The sequence below is a fragment of the Amblyomma maculatum genome, chromosome 1 (genome assembly GCF_055883805.1).
Source record: "Amblyomma maculatum isolate TAMU_Amacu chromosome 1, ASM5588380v1, whole genome shotgun sequence".
Classification (NCBI taxonomy): Eukaryota; Metazoa; Arthropoda; class Arachnida; order Ixodida; family Ixodidae; genus Amblyomma; species Amblyomma maculatum.
In genome coordinates this window covers 205,577,107-205,597,363 of record NC_139344.1, presented here as the reverse complement: position 1 = coordinate 205,597,363, position 20,257 = coordinate 205,577,107, and the positions used below count along the sequence as shown (strand labels likewise).

Here is a 20,257-nt window from a genome sequence, read left to right as displayed (position 1 = left end):
ACATCTGCACGACAGCGAGAAGGCAAAGGATTCACCTAGCGACGCCGACGCGAATGATTCGAACGGGACAACACACGCGAGATCGACGTCAACCCGGGCAAGTATTAAACTACTCGCCAGAACTAGAAATCATTAATGTCGGCGATATCGACGCATGGCCACAGGTCCAGACGCATAGTGCAGTCAGTCGTCTGTAACGTCTGCGCGTAGCTTAAACAGGTCCGCGTTGCACTGCTTTCCATTTCTTCATGCGCGCCCGATTTTTCGGGCAGAGCGTCGACGCGTACGTTCCTCAGGAATCTGCCGATAATTGTACGCACATAATGGCAGCGCACGAACAGCCGCTTGTTTGCTCAGTGGACCGTCTAAAACGATAAGGCACTTGCTTAATTCAGCCTGGCTGCGCTGCCCGCCGTCTACTTCCAGCGATAACATCATGGCGCATTTGTCGTAGGAGAGGGGAGAGTTCCCTCACAGTGAAGTTGAATTCAACATGGGGGAGAGAACAGAAGACCCTTGTGGCGTTCCTCTATCCCACATCGCCATAGATTCGGACTTGAGATCTAAGAATTTGATAGTAGTCTGTCTGTCCGAAAGTTCTTAACGTACCTGAAGCATTTCACTTCTACGTTGGAATCGTTCAGACCTTCGAGTACTGCCCTGTGTTTCACATTATCGAAAGCATTCATGAGCTCCAGCCCGAGAATCACTCTTGTGCCGGTCTGTTCTCCCTTATCTAGGACGCTGTGTTTCAACTGAAGCATGACATCCCCCGTGCTGAGACCAGGCTTGTACCCAACCATTTCGTCTGGCTAAAGCCCTTCTCTTTCCATGTATTTAGACAGTCTTTTCTGGACTATTTTCTCCATCAGCTTCCACAAGCAGGAGGTGAGGGAGATATGGGTCTCATATTATTCAAGTCCGGAGGTTTGCCTGGTTTCGGAATAAGGACTAGGTTGGACTGCTTCCATTCCTTTGGTATTTCCCTCGTTTCCCAAATCGTGTTCATTATGTCAGTCAGATACGTGATCGAAATTGAAAGCGGGGCTGTAATACTCTGTTGATAGCGTTTATATTTTCCCGCTTCGCGATGTGACGAATCAGCCGACTAGCTAGCCCCTGCCTGAGATGGAAACTGAAACGTTGTCCACAGCAGAGCAGAGCCACTAGGCCGCTAGGCGGCTATAAGTCGCCAGAGCGTAGTCTGCTCGGTCGCTCGGTGTTGTATCGTAGGGCTTATGTGTTCAGTCGAATTAAAAATTGTTGGTAGTATTAAACGAGCTATCAACGAGGCCGAGTCGTCCAGTTTTAGTAACAGCAAAGCCCATTGAGTAACGTTCGCCGCCAAACTTAATATGGAATGTCTGCGCTGTGGAGCGCTCGACATATCGTGAAGAAGCTTTTCTGCAGCAGGCAATGCGAATGCCTTTTTAGGGCAGCCACGGCGCAAGCAGTTCGGCCGCCCAATAATAAGCCTGTCGTCCGAGCTATTCACCTCTCAGGTACTTCAACTTTAAAAACGGGCTCCTGTGGGGATCGAATGCTGTCTTATGACTCACTACAGGCCAGCACTTAAAGCGCTATGAAAGTGGCGGCCTTTGGCTGTAGTATAAACTCCGTTGCAGTGCTGTGTTGATGACCGGCTCATCGTTTGATCATCTTGCTTGTGCAGAGCTGTTCGGAATGGCAGACCAGAAGGATGTCAAGGACCTGACTGAAAAGGACTGGCGTGAAAAACTCACACCCGATCAGTTTTACATTTGTCGCCAAAGGGGTACAGAACCCGTAAGTTCCGTACTCTGACTTGCTTTGCATTAATCGTTAACCTCTTAACATCCACTGTTAAGATATATGTCATTTAGTCTGCTTGTTTCACGAGCGCGCTCTTTTAAATTTTTTGACGCTTGTGTATGCGCTTCCTGATCCTTTCGGAGCCTTTTAACGTACTGCCTATTGAAAATGCGATGGTTCTCATCGGGCGTGGTTTCCACTTGCGCAATGTATTGCGAATCCTCACGATTCACGAGGTGTTTGCATTGTAAGCCTGTCTACTGAATTACAGCGATGCTAGGGCCAAACAGACCGCGTCAGTTGACTCGCTACTTCTGCAGGAGGCTGGTATCGGTTATTAAAGTGATGACGGTCCGAGCAGCTGACCATGACCACGTGTCAGCTTGATTTCTCAGCCGTGTTTTAACAGTCCATCGCCGTGCCCCAACTCAGTGTCGCATATTGAACGCCATTTCGAGCTGCTGTACGCCTTGTTGCCTTTGCTCATATTTGCAGGCGTACAGGGGCCGGTGGGTCAACCATAAAGCAAAGGGCATATACACATGCATTGCCTGTGGTGCTGATTTGTTCAGGTATGAGTGCCTTGCAGTTCATCTTTCATATACTGTTCTTTCAAACAACACATCTCCAACAGCTCCTGCTTGTTTGATATGACTACCACAATGTACGAAGGACCATAAATTCTGGCCTAGTAGATGCCTTCATTCACATACTGCACCATACAGTCTCCACTTGCAGTATAACAGCTGCTGAATGCTATTTCATGCACCAAACACTTGTAAAATGTAAGTAAAATAGCGTTACTTGCTACTTAACTCTACTGTCTGTACTAGGAACACAGCATGGCTTAAATTATTTACCATGATAATTGTGTGCTAAATGTAAAAGAAAAAGAAGACATGCTTGCTTTGTAAGCTGAGATAACGAAAATAGCTAAAGCCTGGGTCCTTACAACTAATGTGAAAGGTCAGTCACACAGGTTCTGCGGGAAAAAAACAGTGCTTTCTAGCACGACATGTTGCGTGATAACTGTTCTGTGGGGCAGTGGGTAGTAGTGCTGTTGAGCTGGTGGCACATGTTATGCTTAGCTTTTCCATCAGTCGCAACAAGAACTGATGCTTGCAACTGCAAATGGTGAATACAATGGCCTTCTCTTTCCTGTGATATTTGCAGTCACTACTACGCATCTTTACTGGCACTTCATGGGCATCTAGCATGCTCTAGTGTGTCCTGCTTAATGCAGCTTACCTATTGATTGCTGAGAACTATCAAATGAAAATACTTGTTCCATGCTATAATACAGTAGTAAATGTAACCTTTTTTTTATTTTTATTTTTAAAGTCAGGTCAGTGCCTAGAGTGAAGCAAGCAAACATAAGATCAAAAAGATAGAACACAGCAATGTCTCATTGTTCTACTGAATGACCACTGCATTTCAAATGCTGTGATCACATAATGGGACGGAATTGACCTGTGGAAGAGCATAAATTTGCATGGGACACTGGCAGAGAGTTTGAGAATGGTCTAGTGGCCAACTGTTAGTGATACAGTTGTGGCTTAATGCTGTTACGTTTATTTCCTCTTCAGCTCTGAACACAAATTCGTCTCGAATTGTGGTTGGCCATCATTCTTTATGGCGCTAGGTACAGTGGATGGTGATGAATCACACGCAAGCATTATCCGGAAGGAGGACTCATCACATGGCATGATACGAACAGAAGTATGCTGTAAAAAGGTATCTGGACTTTGTCTTTTTTGCAGTGACTACATAATTTGTTAGCTGGCATGGGCACAAAGTAAAATCACTGCCAGCATTGCTCCTTGGTGATGTTCTATTGGTGGGAACTTCAACATCCTGGAGCTGCCACAGTCACATAAGCATAAAATGACCATCCAGTCAGCACTGCATGATGGACTGAACAGCAAGCAAGACACTTTCAACAAAGCAGTCAGTGTTGTTAATTTTGTCTTTTGAGCTCCTATACAGCTCATTGTCTTGCATTGCTATTCAACCAAGCAGGGATGTCAGAAAATAAACAGTACACTAAGCTTGATATTAAAGGGCCTGTCACCAGATTTTGACATTTTGAGCATGTAGGTAGGATAGCTGCAGTCATCTTAATTAAGTATATAGCAGTGCACACACATCCTCTCTCTACAGTGAATATTCCCTGTGAAGAGCAGATCTCCTTATCCACACAGGTGGTGGAAAAAGTGCCATCACCTAGCAGTGATGCTTACTTAATGCCTAAAGAATTTGGTGAAATGGTCATCCTCTTTAAGAGGGTGGGGGAGAGGGGGCACATTCTTGATGTCTGTTTGCACTTTGTGGCCACACTCTTGCTCTGCATCATTTGTTTTCAAGCATCAAGAAGCAAGCAGTTAACTTTGCTCCATCTTGAGGTTTGTTGGTACTGCAGTGCAAGGCAGCAATTTCCAAACCTGTGTGATTGGATTAGTGTAAAATTCCGAGCAAGAGCCCCCCCTAACTCCCTAACTTCACTCTTAATTTCACCTTATTAGGCACTGCACAAGGGCAACACTGCCCAACCCTGTCCAGTCCAAGGATTTAATCCAACCTGGTCTTGTTTGCAGCTCTATTAGAGGCACAATTAGATTATTAGTGATTAGACGAGTGCACCATGCCAGTTTGACTGTAATGGCATGGCGGTTGTTTCTAGTGCATAGGCTGTGCGTTCTCGAAAACATCACAGACAAAAAGAACCCCTTGTCAGCGCCGACATTCCCAAAGGCTGACAAAGGGTGTTGGATGGGCATTATGATAAAGACATCGAAAGCGTACAAGCTTTTAAGAGCAAATGGATGCTGTCTAGGTGGGAGTTGGCACAGAAATGAAGAGAATTGCTGACATATTTAAATGGCTTGCCGAGAGAAAATGTCGGCAGCGCATCAATCAGTTTGTGTCTATTTAAATGGCGGTGGTGGTGTGTAGCGAGAACACTCTGGTGGAGCTGGTGGAATAAGGAAATCAGGGAATCTATTGAAGAACGACGGGCTGCTTCAAGGGAACACCGAGTGGCAAAGAAAGCACAGGTATCTCAGGAGGAAATCAACCAAAAATGGGAATCATATCAACAAAAGAAACTTGAGGTACAGACCATCGTCCAAAGTAAAATAAGGCAGTCCACTGATCGCTGGATGGCTGACATACACGATGCCTCTAGAGGCGGAGCAAGAAAATTCTGGAACCATATAAGCTGTCTAGGGAAGGAGAATCAAAGAAAGCAGGATCGGATTCAGGATAACGAGGGAAATTGTTTAAAGGGAGACAACGCAATGAACTACATTACATCAGTTATAGCGAGTCATTTAAGAGCGACGATAGGGTAATCTCCGCAAATCAGGAAACAACACAAGGTAGCAGAATACAAAGCAGCTTAGAACTGACCAATCTAAACTGAAAAAAAGGCAGAAAAAAATATTCCTGAAAACACATCTACAGGAATAGATGGAATTCCGATCAAGCTGATTAAAGGGACACTAAAGAGAGAAAGGAAGTGGGTTTGCATCGATAGAATGCCAGTTCCTGATTACAAAAAAACCACTCTTACTGAAAACACAGCTGTTATAAGGTAGTAAAGAAGAATAACAGAAATACAGGTATCGCCACCACAGCCAAACGGCCGAGGCTCGCAACTACAAATCACGTGACGCGCTAGGGATCCCGGAGGCTGACAAATGCGAATTACGTTGCATGTTTGAATGCGATAGTAAGTTTTTTCTCAAACATGATAACACGCTTTTATCATACGTAAATGACGGCGAAAAGGCAACGTAAACGTTGCAAGGCAAATACAAAAATATACTTGGAGGCGCCACTGGCGCCCACTTCAGTTTTGGTTATGTGTCGGCTCAGGCATTTCGTGCGCACTCGGATACTTTGTTTGAACATGCAGCGCCTGAATTACGAGCTTGGAGCAGCAGATGCGCCTTGATGGTTCCCATTTGAGCATTCGGAGGCACGAGCGAGCGAAATCCGCTACCGCCGATACGCTCCTTCGTTCACACTTCTGCGCCAACATATCGCCGCCGTTGCCGCATCGACTGCGACCTGACCGCTTGACTGCAGCTACGTACGCCACGAAAAGAAGTACCGAAGGAAAAACGCATTATCATTCAATTGTTCACTAAATCATGGCACATCTGACCAACATATACTGCGTCAACAAGACCTTCAACGTGCTATTTGCAGGCGTCGTAAACAAAAGGGGATACTTGCCGCTCATACCAAGGAGAGCGTCGATATATTGCGCTCGTCGCCCGGCGAAAAAAAGGGCCTCAGGTAAAAAGTAAAAACTAAAAATAACGAAGCACCAGAAATACATTACAAAAGGTTAAAAAAAAACCGCCAGAAGCGCTGAGATTCGAACTCGCTCCTGCTTGCTCCGTAAAGTTCGGCGCTAACCGCTCGGCTACCGCGTGCCGCAAGAATCTTGGAAATATTTTAAGTTTTTATGTCATGGCCACATTTACAATAAAGTGTTTCTGCTGCCGGTCTAAAAATTACAACTTCTTGATCATCGGCGCATGCTGCCTGCTCTCACGTCTTGTAACTAATGTTCTGGATGCCTATGCGCACTATAGTGTGCACTGGATCCATTTTAACATGTGGAATTTCACAGCGCTGGCAAATGTAGTGGCGCCGGCACTTCGGTCATGTTCTGCTACCGTGGAAGTATTTTTCGCTGAACACGGAGCTGTAGCACAAACCTTGAAGGAAAATAGTGCGACGAAGCTTCAAAACTGACAAGCGCAGCAGCGAGGACACTATTTTGCTGGTAACTAAATCTTATTTGTATGTAAACATGTCAGGAAGCGTTGCGATGACCGAGGGCTCGGTTTGTTTATACACAGTGCAAGAAGGAGCGCAAAAGCTTGAGAAACATGTAAAGTATTGTGCATTACAAGCGCTCTATGTTTTTTTTTTCTTCCTTTATGGGCCCATCGCTCGGTAGATTACTCTCTTCATCGTTTTATTTATTTCGGCTGAGGCCGTCATTGCGAGTACGCTGTTGCCAAGTTGGCTCTTGAGAGATGCGACGCCGCGGGCCGCGCCGGCTCGCTAGCTATCACGGAGTCTCCGCTTACGTCATAGTGTGCGTCACTCAACTCCAACTACGTAGTAGGAGGCCACAGTTTGAATTCGACCGGCGGGAACAAGAAAAAACCTCAACTTCTTATCGCAATATCTCAGCAATTATTCGATTTTTTGCTGCCGGATATGCGGCGACAGTGTCACCAAATGTAGTTTATTAGATTTCCATACCATCTTTGGCTGTCTTTAGTGTCCCTTTAATGAACTTGGTCCAAAAAGTAAGGAAACATTGTTAAAAGCTTTGGAAACAGTCATAACGAATAAGCAAATTCCGGACAGCTGGCGGCAGAGTAAAATGAATTTGATTTATAAAGGGAAAGGAGAAAGGATGCACATAAAATCCTACAGGCCGATTACCATAACATCTGTTATGTACAGGTTGGCCATGCAGGTGGTGGAATTAAAGGTACAAGCATGGGTAGAAAGTAACAAGATACTCGGAGAACTTCAGGACGGCTTTAGAAATGGTAGGCGCTTAGATGATAGCCTGTTCGTGCTTACCCAATGCATCGCAATATCTAGAGTGGAAAATAGACCTTTGTATTTGGCCTTCCAGGACATAAACGGGGCGTACGACAACGTAAGCAGGGAACTCCTGTGGAACATATTAAAAGAATAAGGTATCGGTTATGAGACAATAGAGTTCCTACAGGAAATATACTGGGATAACAAAGTAGATATTACATGGGAAGGGATAAGAAGTACGGAAGATGTCAAAGTATGCAAAGGATTAAAACAAGGCTGTCCTCTATCACCACTGCTGTTCATGCTTTATATGATAAACCTGGAACGGAGGATACAAGACAGTAACCTAGGTTTTAACCTGTCATATAGATTAGGTGGAAAGGCAGTAGAGCAGCACCTCCCCGGTTTGATGTATGCAGACGATATTGTGCTGCTTGCTGAGAGTCTGGAAGAATTGCAAACTCTAGTTAAGTATTGCAGAGATGAAGGGGGCACTCTAGGCTTCAGTTTTAGCGCAGTTAAGTCGGGTCTGATGATTTTCAACGGCTAAACTGATCAGGGTCTTAAAATACAAGGCCATGAAATACCCAGAGTAGCAGAGTATAAATATCTGGGGGTATGGGTAAACGAAGGATTGGCATACATTGGAAAGCATGAGCAATCACTTAAGGCCAAAGGGCGAAGAAATGCCGGAATAATGAAGCATAGGGCATTGTGGGGATACAATAGGTATGAGGTTTTAAGGGGTATTTGGAAAGGAATTATGGTGCCCGGACTTACTTTCGGAAATGCGGGTTTGTACCTAAAATCAGAGGTACAGTCGACATTAGAAATAAATCAGAGAGCCGTTGGACGATTAGCACTAGGTGCCCACGGCAAAACCACAAATGAGGCGGTACAGGGAGATATGGGCTGGGCATCTTTCGAAGTACGGGAAGCTCAGAGTAAAATATTATATGAGGAACGCCTGAGGAAATTGGACAGTAACGGATGGGCAGCTAAAGTATTTAGATATCTATGCTTAAAAAGCGTTGACTCGCAATGGAGGAAAAGAACTAGGAAACTAACTAGTAAGTATGCTAGTCGCAAAGACGGAGAAATGAAGAGCGTTAAGTAACAGGTGAAAAACACAGAAGGTAAAAATTAGATAAATTCGATAGAAAAGAAACAGAGTGTGGAATTATACCGAAAGTGGAAAAGGCAGATCAGGAAGGAAGCTTTCTTTGATAACTCAAGTGGCAGTGCCCTACTTTTTGAAGCTAGATCAGGGTGCCTTAGAACACGCAGCTACAAAAAGAAATTTAACAATGAAGATGACTCATGTGCTGTATGTGGTAACTCCAGTGAAACAATTGACCATATTATGCTCGAATGTAATGGTATCCAGCCGGAAGTTGATGTAGGCGCAGTCACTGTTCCTGAAGCTCTGGGGCTTAGAGATGCCAGTGGCCGGGTGAATAAACCGGCGGTGGAAGCTAGCAAAAACGACTGGAAGATTGGTGGCTTAAAAGCAGAGAAGTGGCATAATGTTAGTAATGTAGAAACAAAAATTTAATAAATAGAATGATGGTATAGTTAACCAATCTAAAACAATAATTAGGATATAGGGAGAAAAATGACCATGATAGCTACTGCTACCACCCCATTTCAAAGGGGACGCTCCTATATTCCATCCATCCATCCATCCATCCATCCATCCATCCATCCATCCATCCATCCATCCATCCATCCATCCATCCATCCATCCATCCATCCATCCATCCATCCACTCGGTGGTGGTGCACCGATGCCTCAGCACACACTTGAAAGCTGATCTGAGATAAATTTAAAATCCACGTAGACTGCATTCTTTATATATATATATATATATACACACAATGTAGGGCCACTTTGTGCTTCTTTGAGGCGTATGTGTTGTGCCGCATTGTTTCTTTTAGTGTTTCAACTTAACTACCCTTGCTCACATGGACATTCCCTGCGCAAAATGTGTCCTAAAATTCTTTGCCGACAAGTTGCTGCATTCTACAGCGCCATTTTCATAATCATCACAGTGTAAGACATGATATGTTGTGATCTGCCACATCTTAGCAACAGGTGTCTTTGCACACCTGCCACAATGCTGTGGTGTGCATGATGTAGCCATTCGATGCAGTTTCGTGCCTCATCCTGGATAAGAGGATAAGGAAATATTGCTTGTGGAGGCTATTTTCCTCGCAATCAAGTGAGAGACTAGTCTCTCCCAGCACCTTGGAAAGGGCACAAGTAAAAGTAGCATGAGAAAATTACTTGGTTATGATAGTTATAATTCCATTATTAACGACTCTTCACAGGACATTTTTGTAGAAACGTGTTTCTTGTACGAATCTTCAGATCATGCCAGTACAACAAAGCATGAGGGTGGTAGCAAGCCCTTTCATGGTGCTGTAGTGGCGACGTGAGCTGTCGGCTAGCCAGTCTGACTTTTTCATTCACCAGGATTGCTTATTATTACCGAATGGGGACAAGGAAGAAAAGGGATTTCACCAAAACCTTATATCAACAGCGTCTCCAATGATGGTTTAGTATGCAGATGCATATTGCACAAGACACTGACCAACAAACGGTTTAGCTAGCATTTGCTTATATTTCTGTCCCCGCAAACTGAAGAGTTGTTTACAAATATGTAACGATTACAAGTTGGTTGAAACTTTTGTGCAGGTCACAACTTGATTTTAAATATTATTGTGCTTTGTTTTTACCAGTAACAGTAATTTCATAGGTGAGGTCTTTTCAGCACCACCATCACCATCAGGTCTGCTTGGTTTCAGGTGCACAGGTACATTATCCTAAAATTCCGAGCACACGCCCCCACCTGTGCAAGAGCCCCTTAAATTCACTGCTAATTTCACAACTTCGTGTCATTCCAGGAAAGCCCCCGGCTGCACTGCACGTAGGCAACACTGGCCAGCCCTGTTCAATCTAATTCTGCTTTGCAGCTCTATTAGAGGCTTTATTAGATGAGAAGTGATTAGAGGTGTGCACCTTGACAGTTTCGACCGGCAGTGGTGTGGTAGTCGTGTCTAGAGCATATGCTGCTCACTAGCTTTTAATATATTACAAACAAGAAGGACACCTTGTCGGTGCTTACTCGCCCACATGCCCACATGCACACATGCCCAAAGGCTGACGGAGGGTATCGGATGAGCACCGCGTGCGAATGGGACATCTGATGCACGTGCACTAAATAGCGGATAGCTACTGTCTGGGTGAGTGCTGGCGTCAGAATGAAATAAGACAATTGCTAACATATTTAAAATACATGCCGAGAGAAAACTGCGGCGGCGGTGCAGCAAGAACACTCTGTGCGGTGCGCTGGCATTTTGTCACACACCTGTAAACCCAATCAGAGATAACAAAAATTTTAAGTCCATGTGCAGTGTGCTCTATTTCTTTTTTTTTATCTGGTGGCAAAATGTTTTCACTGCCATTTTGAATTGCAGTGCTGTTCTGGAATAGTGACCCCCCCCTTCACTTTAGTAATTGCAACCTGCATAGAGGGGGTACTTTCGTGGATATTTACAGTAAGCAACTTTTATTTACAAGTCTTGATGGCAGACTCAAACATTCAAAAACAAGTATGCAAGCTTTACAACATCATGTGCTGCGACCTATAAGAAAGTTCATGTGTCCGACATGTATTATGGCTTGTGCATTCACAAGCCATAATACAATGTCTGCCAGAACCTACTGCCTACAGCCCAAGATTACCCTACTTGTAGAAGTGCCTGAAGTAGTAAAGTGACCGAGATGAGGGAAATACTGCTGTGCTTCATTGACGCACTTGACTCTGATCATACTGTTAAATATGAATGAAGTTTACTCTTGCTTGGTTTGTGTTGTAAGCACTGCTACTATATATATGTATGTATATATATATATATATATTTTTTTAGGAGCGCGCTTATTGTTAATTTCTTTCTGCTGTTTTATCTGTCATATCAAGAGAGTAGTTTCACCATTCAAAGTACAGTCTTTGGCAGACATGACCGAGAAACAAAGTTTATTCTTCAGATAAAGCAGTGCAAAAAAGACGTGGACAAAGATGAGACGGCAAGGACGAGCGCTGAACTTGCAACAGCTTTTATTGTGGAAAACTAACTCTTGTACACATTCTGTGCAGCCGTGGCTATCTCTCACACATGCACAAATAGGCCAGCTCTTTTTGGGAAAGCGTGATAGAGGCGGTGCCGACACAGCCTTCCCCCAGACTACATATCTGTTGTCTGCATCTTTTTTGCACTACTTTTTCTGAAAAATGGGTACCAGCACGTCCAACTCACTGCATTAACCAACGTTTATTCCATACCTATGTAGCAGAGCACTTATGGCACCCCCTTTGAAGCTCCAGGCTCAACTGTGTAATCGAAGGGGAACCCTAGTCTCTCCTCTCGAGTCTTCTTCTTCTTCTTTCTTTCTTTTTTTTTTTTTTTTTAAGGCGTGTGGTAAGGGCTCTGCTATACAGCTGAGAACCAAACCACATTACATAGTCACATAGGCACAGACCTTTCCTACCTGTGCAGAAGATTGCACTCTGTTTTGGCACTGTCCTGATTTCTGGCCTAAAGATTGCTTTTCTGGGATGAAGTAATATTATGTTTACAGTTTGCTCATTATTGCAAAGAAGCAGACTGTTAACTGCTATTTATTGCACTCCTCGTGGTTTTCTTGCTGTCTGCCTGTTGGCTCACTGTTCATTATCTAGAGTCATTTTAAAGATAATAGGTTGCATAACCAAGTACAGTATAACCCCGCTATAGTAAACTCGGATATATAGTAAAGTGAAACTGAAGTCCCAGTTCATCTTCCATAGACAACTGTACATTTTTTCCCTTTTATAGTAAAGACATTTTTGGTAAAAATCGGTTATAGTAAAGTGCGCCTGGCCGCCGTGAGGACTCCTACGATGTGACGTCACCGCCCACGCTCTTCCAGAATCGCGAGGCAAAGATTTTTTTGTATTTGAAAAGAGAAAAAAAATTGCCGACGATCACGTTACTTCCGAATGCAAAATTTGAGCGCAGCTCAGCTGTTTCACCTTTTCAATAGATTGAAGCAAAGATTTCGACCAAGACACGTATGTACAAATTACAGACAACTTTTTTTAATTTTTCACACATATTCCTTCAAGAAACACTCCTAACAGTTCTTGGCTGTCATGAAAGAAGCTTTGTAGTTGGAGAAATGAAGAGAGTAATTAAGTTATCGGGAGATTGCTGGAGGACGCGTGGACCCATAGGAACGTTGCGCGACGAACAGATAGCAGCGACTGACTGATGCCGCTGACGCTGCTAGCGAGTGAAGAGAACGTGACTGTGTTTCGGCTCGGGATGCACGCACCATGATATGCTGATAGCGAGCCGGCGTTTCGGCAACCGGAGAGCACGCTCGCCGCCACGCAGGAGGGGGGTATAAGCAGCGGTGAACGGGGGAGCGTGCACTGCAATCAGATAATACTACCGCCATGCTTTGTACTTTGCCGCCGCCGAATCACCTCCTTTCCACATCCTCGCCACCTAGTCGGGTTCCGCGCGACAAGCACTGGCTGCGCGCTCTTGCGCCTCTACACGCTGAGCTCCGCTTTGTGCTGATTGGTGACTCTGGCTGTCCCCAGGGTAGCCCGTGGTTACGCCTGCTCTTTTTGTTTTCGTTATCAAGTTTTTGTTTCTCTCCTACTAATTTTCACCGGATCAAGCCAAGGAGGTCTTGCGCAGGTTGTTTCTCGTTGCGGCGCACTCGCCAAATGCCACAGTGTTGTGCATTTAACTATTCTAACTGGCCTCAGGATGGCTATGCAGTTTTATTGATACCACAAGGAAAGCACGATAGCTTGCGGACAAGGCAATGGCTTCATTATATAGGGTGAAAAAACTTCGTACCGACAAGAAGCAACATTCTATACGATGCCTCTCCCATTTTCCCGCTGTAAAGCATCATTCTGATGCTTCATTTTGCTCTTCATGCTCCTCCCTATTTTTTCTGCCTAAATAAACATAGCTGACGCACTATGTTGAATATTTTATTGCCTGCTTCGTTATTACCTTATTATTACCTACCTCGCATTTGGGCTACTGGTTAGTAGCTACTACTGCACAGTCTGCTTACTAGTGTGAAGGCCATGCGGGTAGGTGCACATGCTTAATTGTACCAGCTGTAATTAGCAGCCTAAAACTGTTCTTTAATACGCATTTGCATTTCTAGGATTATGATAGAAAATGTGTCCGTGTGATGCCCCTGTTATAGGACTCTTTTCGCGGTGGAGAGCAGGAATCGCACACGAAATTGGGCCAGTAACAGATTTAATCAGAGCTGGATGCCCCCGCTCACCCAACAGCCGTGAGGCTGCATCTGGACGCCACTGCGGCAGTTCGATGCTTGAGGTGGGAGATGATGATCATAGCTGCAGGCAGCATTGATAACGGTTTACATGGCGAGCTTTAATATGGCGCCAGCAGGACTAGCGAGTCATCTTTGTAGTTTCAGGCAGTCATCCCTCAGGAGGCAAGGCTGGGTCGACTGCTGGTTCACACTGGCGACTCGTGGAGGTAGTGCGACACGACTCTTCACGAAGGGGCAGACTAGAACGAGTCGCCAGCAACCCGTTTGAGGGTGTCGCTATCTGACCAATTTCTTGCAACGCGACTTCAAGTCGCAGAACATCTCAGCCAATCCGCGGCGCTTCTGCCTCCTTCCTAGGGCAGGAAAATTCAAGAGTGCATGTGCGTGCGTGCACAACTTGCTGCGCACGCATTTGTTGGGCACACATGTTAACGATCACTGCGATAATGAAACCTACTAATTCGCGTTTGTACTCGTATTCTTCGTCATGTGCTTGATGCTCGGACATGAGGCGATTTTGATTTTGTGATCTGCTATATCGCAAGATCTCAAACAGCGGCGCGCACACCACCGCCGCTCCCGTCTTCGTCGAACTAGAGCGCTTTTGGATGTCAAAACAGCTCTAAACATGGCCATAACCATTAGATCTTCTTCCTCACTGATAATTGCACATATTCATACTCGAAATGAGTCCGAATTGTCCTACCCCGAGCGCGGTAGCAGAGGCCGTAAAGGCGCGAAAGTCGGCTCTTCGTTCAAATCTCGTCCGGAGAGGGAGTTATGAAGCTAGTCGCATGCCGGTGCGAACACTCGACAATCGGCGCTTGTCGTGGGTCTCCCCCTCCGTGACGAATCGAGCCACGCGACCTCCGCGAATCGCCAGTGTGAACCAGCCTTTAAATCTTATGGTTATGCCCATGTTTAGGGTCATTTCGACAGTGAAAAGCGCCCTGGTTCGACGAAAACGGAAGCGGCAGTGGTGTGCACGCCGTTGTTTGCAGTGTCGCGAGATAGCAGATCACGAAATCACCTTATGCCAGAGCATCGAGCACATGACCAAGAGTATGAGTACAAACGCGAATTAGTACACTTCACTCTCGCAGTGAGCCTTAACATATGTGCCCAACAACTGCGGATGCAGTAATTCGTGCACACGTGCTATGTACTCTTAAATCCCCCCCCCCCCCCCTAACGTGGGGATTTAGCGTTTCATGTCGAAATGAATTTTGTTGACTACCGAAACTTAATTTTTGTTTTAACGCACTTTCAGTTTACTAAAACATAAATTTAAAGAACTCAATGGGTAAGTGCAAAAAAAGAACAAAACTTTGGCACGTCCATACGCATTGAGGGAGTGAGAATAAACTTGAAGAAAACTGTGTTTCGTGCATGTAACTTCCTTTTAGTCAGAACTTTGGCTCAAAAGAATGTGCTCGGCCTTGCACTATGCCGCATCGGCTTCATTACATCAGTCTCCATTTGGAAATCGTAAGCAGCCCATGCTTGAGACCATTTTGGCCATCTTTTAGCCACAATAAAGCTGATTTTTTTTATGCATGATGTGATATGTACACTTGTGTTTGTTTTGTGTTTTGTTTTGATCTGTAACTTTTGAAAGTCCATAACATCTGCGCTGCGCATCTCACTGCAGTGCACTTACGTTCACATCACGAAACTAAACAGCCTCATCTTGCACTGTACTTCCAACTAATTTATTGTACGCCATGATAAACACTAGCAACACGTTAGATGAGTTGCACTAATAAGCCTAAACACATCAAGGTATGCCTGTAGCAGTACTTAGTTGGTTACCCGCCGCAAAACATGACATTCTCTTTCACAGGCAGTTTTTCTAAAAGAAACTTGCAGAAATGTCTGTTTTTGGGGAATATTTAAAAATTAGGTTGCCTTAAGAAGGAACAAAAGCAACAGAATTTTTTTATCAACATTCTCAACACATTGGTAACAGTTTATGCCTCTTTTCACCACCGAGGCTGTAAACTGTCCTAAAAAAGCACGCCAGGCTGGCCAGCGGGTGATAGGGTGAAAAATAGTGCCGTGTGCAGCGCGGGCGGCGGGAGGGCGAAGAGGACAGCGCTGAGAAGGAGGAGAGTGTCGGAGGCCCACGCCCACACCAACGCGAAACCCAGGAACGGGCGCCAAAGAGCTGCGCTCTAAAATAGAAGTGTTCTTTTAAGTGGTTTTACCACCAGGCCTAGGAGCATTCAGGAGAAGTCTACTTTACGGAGGAATCGGAGCCGTGAGGGAAAGCACGCAGCGCGTATGAAAAAAATAAAGGTAAATCTGTCTACAAACATGGCGCGGTCCGTTCAGAAATTAAAGGAGAGTAAAAGTGCAGCAAAAAATAGAGAAGGGGAAGAAACGGGCAAACATTCACAGCACTGTGCAGCACGCATGAGGCAGCGGAGGCAAGAAGTGGAGGTGCAGCTTGTGTGGTCTTGCAGCACTTCACTGCCATGCGCATTTATCATTTATTGCCTTTTAAAAGACATAAACAACAAAAAGTTTTCATGCAAGGCTTTGGTTTTCACATGAAATCAAACTTGGTTGTATTCATAGCCACGTTGTCCTCATGCTTAAGAGGTACTACTTCCACAAGATGTAAAAAGTTTTATAACTGAAAAAAAATTGCACACAGAGATGATAAGAGAGATGGAATGTATTTCAGATTTTTTTCATTAAGCAACAAGACGTGTTGAGTAAGTGCTCATTTAATTACCAGAGAGCATCTTCAGGACGTCATCACCAACAACTGATATAGTAAAGACCCTGATATAGTAAAGAGTTTTGCTGGTCCCAGTGAGTTTACTATAAAGGAATTCACTGTATGAGAAAAGGAACATAGATGGGCAGGTGTTGACACCAAGCAAAACATTTAATAAGGTGCTATCACACACCCAACCATGGCCTTAATATAGTGCCAGTCAGTCAGTCTAATGCCTGAAAGAAGAAAGCTAATCAAGCCAATTAACAATCGTTCTACAAAGACCATTCTCTTCACTATAATAATGATCAGATCCAAAGCTTTCAACAAATTTAGCTAACAAAAAATTGATACATTAGACTTTTTCACTTTGTACTATGAACATTATATGCAAGAGCAGAGGTTCCAAAAAGGGTATCATGTTAGTAAGAAAGTCTGATCAAAGACACAGCTTTTGAAGCCAAACTGTAGAATGCAGAATGGTTACAATGGTTGAATTTTACTCTTTGGACTACTACCAGAATTCAAGAGTGCCATATGAGCAACATCTCACTTTTGCTTTTACAAGTGTCTTACTTTCTCATAGTTTGTATTCAAAGTTTGTTTCTGTGAATTCTAGCAAGCAGTGCCATTTACTTTGAGCTGTAGTACACCAAACCCAACTTTAGTATAGTGGGTGGAACAGCGCGAGAAGACGAAACACACAAGAAGAGACGCACAACAGACAAGTGCTCGTCTGTTGTGCGTCTCTTCTTGTGTGTTTCGTCTTTTCTCGCTGTTCCACCCACTATGCAATTGTACCAACTCGCCCAACTGTCCATCCTACTCCAACTTTAGTCTCTGAGAATATGGCCTTACTTGAAAGTCCAAATGACGGACAGGTTTGCGCAGAACACGAGCAGCCTGCTTTCATGGCTACGATAAGTATGACATGGCTGTCATACCCAGAGGGCTATGGAACGAAAAATGGTAGGGGTAACATTAAGAGATAGGAAGCGTGCAGACTGGGTCAGAGAAATAACTCAAGTTACCGACATTCTAGTGGAAATTAAGAAGAAGAAATGGGCATGGGCAGGACATGTAGTGCGAAGAGAGGATAACCGATGGTCCCTTAAGGTAACAAACTGGATTCCAAGGGAAGGAAAGCGTAGCAGGGGGCGGCAGAAAGTTAGGTGGGCGGATGAGGTTAAGAAGTTCGCAGGGGTCAAGTGGATGCAGCTAGCACAGAACCGGCTTAACTGGAGAAATATGGGAGAGGCCTTCGCCCTGCAGTGGGTATAGTCAGGCTGATGATGATGAAGTATGACATGGCTGTAGTAGCTGCTGCGAATCGCAGCACAGTGACATCATGGTTGTGACGTACACCATTCAGAAAAATTGTTTCAACGACCAGCACTGTGTGGGGATAAATTGGCCCATAAATTTAAGAAATAAATTTTAAAAAATAAACTGCCACCTCTTTGTTCCAAGGGGAATACTCAAAAGCATTCATTTTAAGTGGAACAGATTTATAGCAACCTTTGAACAGATTTCCTACTCCCTAGCATTTCTTTCAGTGTCACTGTGAAAATACACTGATGCTGATATCATAACTTCTGTCTTCATATAAACAGCTTCTCCTTGCATGCATTGATAGCTTGTACTTCATTGCAATCTTTGCAGTGCAACTCTCACCTGGGGCACGTGTTCAATGATGGGCCACTCCCGACGCGACTTCGCTTTTGCATCAACAGCATAGCGCTCAACTTCAGGCCAGCACCAAAATGAAGAGCCTTCATACAAAGTCAGCTGTAACCAAGCAATATGGAAATGCTTTTTCTGTAGATGACAAGAGAAGCAGCTAAGTTTGCCAGGAATCCTTTACTGTCCTTCACATTACAGTGCTGTCCCACTGCTTTGTTGTGTGCTTCTGAGGTATCTCAGCTGCAGGTTTTTAATTTCAGACTTGCATAAGGCTCAGAGCAGAATCGTCTTATTTGTTGCAAAATATATACACACAGTGAAACATTGCAACAACCACCAGTTTAAAAGATTCCCTTCAAAAATGAAGTGCTGACCATTGCCACTTTGAATTACCTTGCTGTGAGAAACAAGATGGCAAGGATGCTCAAAAATGCTGGAACACACTAAGGGCAATGGACAGCCATAACTCTCTCTCTCTCTCGCATTTGTGAAACAGCAAGAACTGTATTGAGCAATGCATTTTATTAAAACACTAGACGAGGGAACCACAAGTGGTTGAAGAAAGCAAATATTTTGTACCTAAGTACTGATACTTGGCTAGTGGTGAATGCCTTTCATAGGGCTCGGCATGCAAAATAAATGGTAATGCAGCAGCCCTAGCTGTCGACATATTTTACCGTTGTATGTTTTAGCCTTGTAGCCTTGCTTTATGGTGCATCTGATTTCTGGTCAGATCTGTTTTATTTATTACAGTGTCAGTTGTGTGTATGACATACATTGAAGAGCTTCGTGAGCAATGCTATCCCAGTGAAGAAAGGTATACAGGGTGGTTCACAAAATGTGGAATTGTGCATCATGGCATGTATGTCGCTGACTGTTCATTACTTGTCCATATTTGGTTTTTTGATGAAAGCTAATCAAAGCATGCTTTGTAGCATGCATCTTGATCTTAATCATTACTTTGCAGCTACTTTAGTCATTTAACTTATGTATATGTGATGTGCTTTCCAGAACATGCAGCTAGCTACCGTTGAAAAAAATTAATCTTTCTGATGTGTGGCTTTTTCAGTTGCATCTGTGTTGATCGATGCATCACTTAGGTGTGTACATATGTTTTGAAACACAAGAGAACCCACTTTTTTATGTGCCGTAAGGCTGCCACAGCCTTTCTCAGGCATAATGGCATATTGTGATGTCTAGGAGGTTTTATTTTAGCCTTACTGCACTGAGTGATGTCTTTTCTACTCTGGGCATGGGACAATTGAGTGTTTAATATAATTCCTCTCCATATTTTGGATGAGTGCTTTTTTACTTTTTGTTTTAGCAAATGACAAGGGTTGATTACTGCGTGATGAAAGATGGAGCAAATTTAAAGACTATCTATTGTATACACTTTTGTTACACAAAGTTTGCCCTTAAGAACAATGATTTTAGTGCAACATGTTTTGTTTTACAGTAGTGCAGGGTAGTTTGGCAATATCTATACAAAACCATGCATCAAGACTAAGTACCTGTTTCTCCCTGTGCCACCTACCTTTTTTTTTTTTGTATGTGTGTGTTTGTGTGTGTGTGTGCACACGCATGTGTACGCACGTTTTTTGTGTACATGCATGTCATTTTCTGCAGCTCACACCCATGAATCTTTAAGCAGTATCCATGCTGAATTGTTTTGTTGTTTCTATTAACTTAAAAAGCTTGCATACTTTGCAGTTGCTTTTCTAAATTGGAAAAAAAAATGCACGCTTTCCTATAGTTATTTTTTTGTGTATGTGTGTTGTACCTGATTTGGAACAAGCATTACCTTAAAGTAAAATTTATCTGAAGTGGTTGTCATGGCATTAAAAATAAAAGTATTGTTCAGTGGCACCTATTGTCCTGTAGCCAGTTTGGTGTCTTCCTCAGCTGTGCAGGCACCTATAAATGCTGCCACAGTGCTATATAAGCACCTGTAGTGAAATAAATAGTATCTCTGAATGGGTTCCATCAAAAGCGAAGCAACACTATCTCGTGACTGAACTTTATTAGGCTCCATGGCGTTGGAAATTTGAGAACGTATGTTGGAATTCAAATGTGATAATAAAATTCTTGCGCACGAGGACAGCA

At 43.9% G+C, this 20,257-nt stretch overlaps 1 protein-coding gene across 2 annotated transcripts; it reads left to right on the top strand.

Annotated features, from left to right (window-relative positions):
• The first annotated feature begins 1,170 nt into the window (after positions 1 to 1,170).
• Positions 1,171 to 20,257, top strand: LOC146205415 (uncharacterized). Of its 2 annotated transcripts, none has more exons than XM_084590075.1 (5): positions 1,171 to 1,502; positions 1,673 to 1,785; positions 2,287 to 2,363; positions 3,378 to 3,525; positions 18,134 to 20,257. In XM_084590075.1, exons 1-5 carry the CDS (start codon positions 1,361 to 1,363, stop codon positions 18,236 to 18,238), a joined length of 585 nt encoding a protein of 194 aa, XP_084446201.1. In that variant the 5' UTR covers positions 1,171 to 1,360; the 3' UTR covers positions 18,239 to 20,257. The 2 variants fall into 2 exon arrangements, with proteins under 2 accessions (XP_084446201.1, XP_084446202.1); XM_084590076.1 differs by lacking the exon at positions 18,134 to 20,257 and adding an exon at positions 10,278 to 10,786.